This window comes from Ostrinia nubilalis, chromosome 16, assembly GCF_963855985.1.
Source record: "Ostrinia nubilalis chromosome 16, ilOstNubi1.1, whole genome shotgun sequence".
Taxonomy (NCBI): Eukaryota; Metazoa; Arthropoda; class Insecta; order Lepidoptera; family Crambidae; genus Ostrinia; species Ostrinia nubilalis.
The window spans coordinates 3,995,686-4,005,354 of NC_087103.1; the positions used below are offsets into that span (position 1 = coordinate 3,995,686).

The 9,669-nt window shown below is 38.5% G+C and overlaps 3 protein-coding genes across 3 annotated transcripts; 2 read left to right on the forward strand and 1 right to left on the reverse strand.

Annotated features, from left to right (window-relative positions):
* Positions 1–1,341: 1,341 nt before the first annotated feature.
* LOC135079249 (beta-ureidopropionase-like) lies at positions 1,342–2,756 on the reverse strand. Its single transcript, XM_063973844.1, has one exon. The coding sequence runs from the start codon at positions 2,695–2,697 to the stop codon at positions 1,516–1,518; it is 1,182 nt and encodes a 393-aa protein (XP_063829914.1). The 5' UTR covers positions 2,698–2,756; the 3' UTR covers positions 1,342–1,515.
* A 1,998-nt stretch (positions 2,757–4,754) lies between these two features.
* On the forward strand, positions 4,755–6,031 carry LOC135079251 (beta-ureidopropionase-like). Its single transcript, XM_063973845.1, has one exon. It carries the CDS (start codon positions 4,842–4,844, stop codon positions 5,985–5,987), a length of 1,146 nt encoding a protein of 381 aa, XP_063829915.1. The 5' UTR covers positions 4,755–4,841; the 3' UTR covers positions 5,988–6,031.
* Positions 6,032–7,122: 1,091 nt separating this feature from the next.
* Positions 7,123–9,452, forward strand: LOC135079102 (proteasome subunit beta type-3). Its single transcript, XM_063973699.1, has 5 exons — positions 7,123–7,238; positions 7,502–7,707; positions 7,978–8,146; positions 8,575–8,703; positions 9,277–9,452. The coding sequence occupies exons 1-5, from the start codon at positions 7,236–7,238 to the stop codon at positions 9,385–9,387; spliced, it is 618 nt and encodes a 205-aa protein (XP_063829769.1). The 5' UTR covers positions 7,123–7,235; the 3' UTR covers positions 9,388–9,452.
* The last annotated feature ends 217 nt before the right edge of the window (positions 9,453–9,669 follow it).

Here is a 9,669-nt window from a genome sequence, read left to right on the forward strand (position 1 = left end):
ATAACAATTAACAACGATGTTCCGCCGCCCGATGATACAGTGCAGTGACAAGTGAAAAGTCTAAGATTCGATTTCCAATCTCTTGATTTACTAAAGACTCCAAAATTAGCTTAACAATAACAGGTATAAGAAAACAATCGGTCAAAATATTTAATCGCCCCGAGGGATAAGACTGAAGAATTTTCCGTTAATTAAATATTATATTCTAGAATCTAGAGCGATACCTACTCATGCTTTAGTAACAGAGGTAAATAATATAGTATAGGTTATTTACCAGGCAAATATCTGTTGTTTTAAATAAGTAGGTAGGTACTACGTTTGTTTAGGTATCTGTTAATTATTATAAATCAGTCTTTAAACTTGCTGATAGAAGATATCCATTAGATATTTATGAGGACTGGAAGTCATTAATTATTTATGTATCTAGGTACCTAGCTAGTATGTAATAAGTATCTACACTCGGCATCAAATAAATCGATCCTCCCGCGACAAGCACTTATCAAACGTATGCATCCCCACTTCCCACCAACGTTGGTACCATTTGAAAGCCTAGTTCTAAACTTCATTTCATTAAAGGAAAGCTTTTATTTTTACCCCAAAAATGTGTCTTTACAAGGATCCAGAGTCACTTCTTCAAAAAATAGGTAGTTACGCTATAGCCATTTTTTATGACTATAAAACTGTTAAGTTGGGATTAATCGCTATCCATCTGTTAAAGAGGACACGTGAGATCTTTATTTGGTTTTATAACCATAAAAATTGGTCTAATTGATCCCACAGGTGAGCCCAAAGTGAGGCCTATTTTCAAGTCACATTTATGGTATACTAGCTTTCCGCCCGCGGCTTCGCCCGCGTGGAATTTTGTCTGTCACAGAAAAACTTTATCGCGCGCGTCCCTGTTTCAAAAACCGGGATAAAAACTATCCTATGTTCTTTCCCGGGACTCAAACTATCTCTATGCCAAATTTCATCAAAATCGGTTGCGAGGTTTAAGCGGGAAAGCGTAACAGACAGACAGACAGACAGAGTTACTTTCGCATTTATAATATTAGTTGGGATGTTAATCATTTAGATAAGAAATGAAATGTATTTTTCTTTAAGGATATTTATTGGGCTTTCAAATAACACCAATATTGTTGGGGTACCATGATTGTGTCAGAAGAAAATCTTTAAAGTTCGCGTCGCGGAAGGTGCGGTTTATTTGATGTTGAGTGTATTTGTGTCATAATTATTTTATCTTAACTAATTCTATACATGTACTCCTACTTACCTGATTCAAGGGTGTTTTTATTGCTTGCATCTTATGGCGTCTATTGCGAAGTTTTAAATTAACTGAATTCATTTTAAATTTTAAAAATGTTTATTTTTCATAAATTGTTAGAAGTGAAATTAACAAAATAAGGCACCACTAACAAAATTATTGTGAGTTTTTCTTAATTTTACAGTCTTTAAACTAACTTAAGATTTAAAGCGTACAAATCAATGTTTTCCATCAGTCGTATTTAATGTTAATCTTTAAAATTTATCTTTCTTGTCGGTTTCGTGGACCACCTGAGGCTTGAAGTCCAGATCCAGGACCTTCTTGAGGCTGTCTACATACATGTCCAAGCGCTGCGTCATGTAGTAGCAGCGGCGGTCCTTAATCTGCCTATTGGCGTTCAAATCCAGCACTCCGATGAGTAGACCATCTCTTGTCCTCGAGAGACCAGGGCACCTCACGCCATCAGGACCGGTGAAGTAGCTCGAGCCATAAAACAGACCCAGGTCCTTATGCGCCGGCTTTCCGTCAGCAGAAGTAAATTCATTCGGGAACTCCTCGTACCCCACCCGGTTGATCGCAGCAGTGAAGTAGCAGTTAGTGATAGCAGCATTCCTAGCCTCAATATTCCACATATACTCACTGCCAGCCTCAGCAGCGATAGTCGCCGACGGATTGAACACGATCTCAGCTCCGTTCTGGCCAAACATCATCCAGTTCAAGACGTGGTGACGCCCGAAGCAAATATTTACAGCAATCTTTCCGTAACGAGTTGCAAAGACTGGGTGACCAGTGTTCCCCTCCATGTAGTAGTTAGATTCATTGAAATCTCCCACCCTAGGGATGTGGTTCTTGCGGTGCTTGCCAATCACGTTGCCAGTGTCGCTAATTACCACCGCTGTGTTCCACAGAATCTCAGCGTGATTCTCGTCCCTTTCCAAAATTGAAGATACGATTACCATGGCGTACTTCACCGCTAATTCTTTCAGGAATCTGGTCGTGGGGCCTTCTTCTGCTGATTCAGCGAATTCGCACCACGGCTGCTTCTCCCTGGTGCAGAAGGCGAACGGCATGTTCCATAGCTCTTGGAAGCAGATGATGTTGACGCCTTCCTGGCCGGCGACATCGATGATCTTCTTCACTTTCTCGAAGATAGCTTTCTTCTGTTCATTGATTGGGCGGTCGGTGGGCACGGCGATGGAGTGCTGAATAATTCCTACTTTGACAATCCTAGGTGGCCTGGTTTGCTCCTTCTTGGCGGGGAAAGCGTAAGCAGCGATTTCGAAGTCTCCATCCTTAGCAGCGGCAATGGAGGAGTCCTTGAATTTAATTTCGTAGTTGTCCTTTCTGCCGTAGTAGATTCTGTTGAACTCTTCGAGGTCCCGGCCGCTTAGGTTGTTGTTGATGATGGCTTCGAGGCTCTGCGTTTCGTTGTCCATGGTGGAGGCGTGTGTCCGTGGGGTGTGCCGGCGACGACTGATCACTCTCGAACGGTGGCCGCTATAAATAGGTGCTTTAAAGAAAGAAAGAAAGAAAGAAAGAAACATTTATTGCTATGGACATCACAAAAGACAAAAGAGGTAAAATGAAAAAAAAAGCAAATAAGACAGAGGTGACATAAAACATACAATAAATGAATGAATAAACTAAGCAGTGCCACCCTGTCGCACAGCGATGCCCATCGCAATGGGACCCCACTCAGCATATGCCGTGGCCCCCGGTGAGGGAAGCCACGACGCTGGTTTTCAGTGTGCCCCATGCCGAGTGAGAGTCACGGACACTAACCTATACTGCATAAAATATACATACATAAATAATAATAATAGTGCGCGTATAAATTTTAAATGTATATACAGACGTAGTAGAAAATAATAATATACGATATAGACGAAGTAGAAAAGATGTGATAAGATATTTATAAATAAAAAGATAATATTTAAAAAACAAAACTGTGTGTGTGTACATAATAATAATAATAAATTGTAATGTATTAAAGTGCGTTTGTGTATACTGTGATTGTGTGTGTCTCGACGTCCGCAAAACAGTCTCGATCGATCGAATCATTCTGCGTGGTTGTGGCTATTCATAGCATCAGTTAAATCAGTTTGGCCCATAATCTTGAGCGCTTTAGTCGCATACCCACAATACAAAAATAATAAATAAACAAAATAAAATACATCAGTGTCAGATCAAATTAATTATATAAAATTCATTTACGCATATTTAAAAATATAATCATGTCAGATAGTTGTTATTACGATGTCAATTAATTGTATACAATCATAGTGGTGCTTAAATGCTATGTCGAGAGGAGAGAGTCAGTTCTATGAGAAGTCAAATCAAGTCAAGCTACTACAGTCCTAAATACGATGATCGGTGACCTACCTACCCCCGTGATCGTTTGTCTGGAAACTTGAGGTATGGATACAAGTTACCTACGTTAATAATTGTGTACTAAAAACGTGTTCTCTGTACTTTTTTTTAAAAGTGCTTATTGTTATTGCTTTAATGGAATTCGTTGAGCTCGGAGCTTGTTTACTTATCTGTGTGGTCCGATCCTGATGGCCTTCGACCTGGTGCGATAAGTTAGAGACAATATCCGAATGAAAAATATTTAACTTAAGTATACTTATCAGCTTGACTACGTGACCTGAGAGATGCGTGTAAGGCCTGGTGCACAATAGCGGTCGGTAGGAAATAAAACCTGTAAACAACCGGCTATCAATTTGTGGTAAATGAAGTAATTATTGTTTGATAACCATTTCCCAGTTACTAAGAGGCTTAGAGCACTTAAAACATTTTCTAATTATACTTTATGTCGCGAAACAAATAAGCGATAGGTATTACGAGTACCTATAAAAATTTAATGCCTAGCCTGTAGCATGTGCCACTTTTTTAGATTGGTAATGGCGATACTTTACCAAAAAATATTTGATAAGTAAATATGACCTTTTAAAAACATACGGGTCGAATTGAGAACCTCCTCCTTTTTTTGAAGTCGGTTGAAAATACTTTTATTCTTGTGTAACGCCCTTTAGTACTTTCTATTACTAAAACAATTAAGTAGGTAACATTCGATAAATCACTGGTAATAAAATCACTAATAAGTAGACCACCTACAAATCAAAACGCGTGTAGATAATTAGTATGATTAGTTAAGTAAATGTTTATATTATCGTTAAAGGAAGATGAATGATGATGAGTATTGATACTATTTTTTTTAACTTCCTACCTATTATTTAATTAGCCAACCATGGTGATCGACTAATCAATAGCATATAAAGTTCCAATTAATTTAACTATCTTGTGTCTAAACCTCTCCTATAAGAGGATTATACATATACGAGCAGTATTCCGTTTCTTCTTGGAAGTGCAACTAAACTGCAGGCGAACGAAGCTTCGGGAAAAAATAATATCTAAGAAGGAATAAGTAAATTAATCAAAACTGAACAGAGCGTAAACACCACCACGCGCTCTCAATCGCATTTATAAACATGAAGTTAGTATCTATATGTGAGTTGCCAAGCTATGTGCTCAGTAAACAATCTTACGTAACGTCGCCTCCACGACTGATTAAATATTAATGGACATATCAAACCAGTTGAACAGAATGGATACACAAACGAAAATAACACTTGACGACATCATCAAGAAAAAACTGAGCCCTCAACAACTGAGAGAGTACAACAGGATTCACTATGGCCAAGAAACCCTGAACGAACTCTACATTGATGAAGATATAACCTTAAAGTGCAAAGAAAAGGGTATTGACATCGCGGGATACAATTTCCCAGCCGCAAAAGAAGAATCAAGGCCGCCAAGAAGAGTAAAAGTCGGTTTAATTCAACATTCCATTGTTTTACCCACTGATAAACTTGTAAATGAACAGAGGAAAGCTATATTCAGCAAGGTCAGTGAACTAATAGATATCGCGGCCTCGGCAGGAGTGCAAATACTTTGTTTACAAGAAGCATGGTCAATGCCATTCTTTCTTTGCACGGGAGAAAGGAAAAGATGGTCAGACTTTGCGGAATCAGCAACTGACGGCCCTAGTACAAAATTCCTGCAAAAAATAGCACAGAAGAATAAGATGGTGATCATATCGCCCATTTTAGAAAACGATCATGGAGTATGGTGGAACACAGCAGTGGTAATTGACGAGAATGGCAAGTATATGGGGAAACATCGGAAGAACCATCTGCCTAGTGTAGGGAGCTTCAGCGAGATTGGTTATTACGAACCAGGTAACATGGGACACGCTGTATTTGACACTACGTATGGAAAAATTGCCGTCAACATCTGCTATGGACGCCATCACGCACTCAACTGGTTGATGTTTGGACTCAATGGAGCCGAGATTGTGTTCAACCCAGCGGCAACCATCTCAGAGTTTGGCGAATCATTCTGGGGCATAGAAGCTCGGAACGCAGCAATCGCAAACAACTATTTCACTTGCAGCATCAACAGAGTTGGCACCGAAGTTTTTAACGTAAAGAAGGATGAAATAAGAGAACATAATACTATGACTGTTTCAAGAACTTATTATGGGTCGAGCTACATAACAGCTCCTAACGGATGCCGAACCCCATCTTTGTCCAGGGTGAAAGACGGTTTATTACTAGGAGAACTCGATTTAAACTTGTGCAGACAGGTGAAAGACCGGTGGGGATTTAATATGACTTCTCGCCTGGACTTGTACGCAAAAGAATTAGCTCATATTGTTCAATGAATTTTAAATATCATTGTTTAAGTAATAAAATGGAATAACCTTAAGCATTTTTTCAAATAATATCCCTATTAAGTAAAAGTAAATGAATGTAAAGTTTAATATCTACCTGTAGCTTGATTGCTGGATGAGAATGAAACACTTGAGAAATGTTTGAAATAAAACGTTATAGTCCAGTAGAATTAGCTTTTAAATCGGAAATAATTCCTACAAAAGATTTTATTGTTTTAATGGCTTCATTGGTTGCCCATTAAGACTCTCCTAAGTTTTCGACTTCGACGGAGTTGTGCTTAAGTGGTGGGGGCCCCCGAAAGGGGCATTTTTTCGGTTTTCCGGTTATACCGCGTAAAGGACTTACCCTATCAAAAAGTGGTCTTCATGACGGTTGAAGGGCACTAAATCCCGATTTTGTGGCGTCGAACCTTGGACCAGGCATATGGCTAAGCAATGAAATCGTACAGGAGGGTACAAGGAAGAGGGGCAGCCACATTAGGTAACACAGAGTCGTTCAGGAGAGTGCCAGGAAGAGGTGCAGCAACCGCAGTTAAGGAACGGCTGGGACGAACAAGGATAAGCGAATCAAACTCGTGAGCCTTGTTAGGGTTACACTGGTTAAGGCGACCCTTTAGAAGGCTTGGAAGCATGTGGGTAACAAGCCATTGGACGTGGAGAGGGTCATTAATTATACGTATATTTTCTACTTTGCCGAACTTTAGCGCGAGAACGGTTTGTCCAAAACATATGAATTTGGTCTTATTCAATGCAGGATTAAGTGCCCTTTAACCGTCATGAAGACCACTTTTCGATAGGGTAAGTCCTTTACGCGGTATAACCGGAAAACCGAAAAACCACTTAAGCACAACTCCGTCGAAGTCGAAAACTTAGGAGAGTCTTAATGGGCAACCAATGAAGCCATTAAAGCAAAAAAATCTTTTGTAGGAATTATTTCCGATTTAATCAATTTTTGTGTTTAATTCTACTGGCCTATTATGAGTTTTTGAACTTGGTGTTTTTTTCCAAAAATGAAATCTTGATATTAAATGTATTGAATGATTTTAATCGATCAATTGGTTAATCAATAGTGTACAACACTATTCAGATGTCATCTGTGGTTGCCCAAGTGCTTTTTTTTTCTTTATAATCTGTGGCAGATATTGTCGCCGAATGATATGTCATTTTTGAGTCGGTTTTGATAAATTCATTCAGCAAATAAATTACATTAAAACAAGGAATTAACAACAATATTCGAAAATGGTAAGTTCCTATTAAACTATTTATAATGTCCACTAGTATTTAAGATAGTTTTTAATGTAGATAGGTTATGTTAGCGTCTGAACCATTACAATGCATTTTTCCGAGTTTGTATTAGAAATAATTTATTGTTTTCAAGATATAACTAGTTCAATAGCGCTTCACGGCTTCACATGCTTACTTATTAAGTAATATTTTACTCAATAATAAGTTTATGAAACGTATGTTGAATAATTTAAAACAGTAAAGACCAACTATGATTTCAGTCGATCTTAGCGTACAATGGTGGTGCTGTGGTTGCCATGAAAGGGCAGGACTGCGTGGCAATCGCTACAGACAAGCGTTACGGTATCCAGGCCCAGACTGTGTCGACAAACTTCCCTAAAGTCTACAAGATGGGCCCCACACTGTATGTAGGTCTACCAGGTCTTGCAACTGATACACAGACTGTGTTCCAGAGACTGAAGTTCAGGTAAAGAAATTTTCATGTTCTTAAAATTATTTCAACCAGCATTTATGAGTACTGTGAAAAAATACTTGTAGGTAGGTAGTCATTTTAGCTCCATTCATACCCATCACTGAGAAAACATATTTTAAATGTGATGATGCAGTTAATAAAATGTTATAAGCTGCAGAGCAAGTAGAGCAAAAGTTAGTCAATATTCCTTTAAAATTTAAAGTTTTCTTTGTACAAAACATTTTGAACTCGATAATCATCTTTCTTTCATTTATATTTTTCCAGAATGAACCTTTATGAGCTTAAAGAGAACAGAATAATGAGGCCCAAGACATTCTCAGCGATGCTCTCAAACCTTCTCTACGAGAGGCGCTTTGGGCCTTACTTCATTGAGCCCGTGATCGCCGGGCTGGACCCCTACGATAACCAGCCTTATGTGTGCAATATGGATCTGGTAAGTTTGAAATCAAATCATTTTTATTTACGAACATGGGTTTACAAACTTTAGTACCAAGATGGTAATGTAATTCACAAAGCGGTGAGAGTGGAAATCATGAGAAACTTGTTTTATGATTGAATTTCACTATTTTTGATTCATTAACTTCTAGGAATGTAATTTTATTTTTAGTTACTGCCAGGCTTCTGTTAAATTTTGTTGTATAAGTCACCCATGAAATAAAGTACAATCATCATTCAGCCCAGCAGCTGCAATCAGATTGGACATTGTGCTTTTAGACTTTTGGAGAGTGCACATTACTTCTGTTCTTTCTTGCTTTTTAAAATTAGTAATCAATAATAAACTCTGGATGGATTTATGACACTAGTAAACTGCATTGCTCTTGCAGTATGAAAATCAATAAGAAACATACAATTCAATTTCAGATTGGCTGCCCCAATGAGCCAGAAGACTTTGTGGTGTCGGGTACATGCTCAGAGCAACTGTACGGAATGTGTGAAGCGCTCTGGGAACCCAACCTCAAGCCGGATGAGCTCTTTGAAACTATCTCTCAGGTACATTTTTCTTAAGTACATAAGTAAATAACCCTCCTTCTAGCACAGTCGGGTAATAATGATGACAAACTTTATCATAGGATCTAATTGGTCACATTAGCATTTGACAAATATTTATTTGACTTACATTACCTGCATACAGTTTTCATAACTCTTGAAAACGAGTGCTTACAAGTTCTCCATACTACTTTATTGACAGACTTATACAATCTACATTCTCAAGTTTACGATTTAAATCTCCTAGTGACAGTAGTAATGACAAAAGCTTCTAGTGTGACGCGTAGGTATTTAAACATTTTTAAGACCCAATGAAAACGGCTTGTGTTGTACAACCTGAATAAGTTAACTGCGCACCTGGCAGCCGTGACGTCACACGCGAGCGACGCGAACACGCGGAGATGCGAGGGAGAAGTCGCATAACAGCGTGGTGCGCAGTTAACTCTATCGGGTTTTGTTTAGCGTGCGTCTGTATTGAAGTTCCAATAGACTAAGAATTTGTACAGTAGGTGTTCCAAGTTTTTTAGTATCTCCATCTTCCACGCATGCAAAATTATAAATTATTTTATTTTACAGGCACTCGTGAACGCGGCCGATCGTGACGCAATCTCCGGTTGGGGCGCTGTCGTGTACATCATCGAGAAAGACAAGATCACCGAGAAACACGTCAAGACGAGGATGGACTAGTGTGTTTGTGTATGGGATGCTGGTATTATCTTAACGTTTTATTAATAAAGCTATCTAAAATCCGATTGCGGTGTTTTTTATTTGTGTACAAGACCGTCTTTTTAACGTTTAGATTCATTCAAATTCAAATATTTTATTAAATCAGACTACAATTTGGCCCATGTGTAACAAATATGAAATATAACTTAGACTAGATTAGATAGCTCTACTACCATAATAATTATGGCTAATGCCTAATAATACACACACAAATTATACGGGAATCGAAACCGTGAGCTCAGT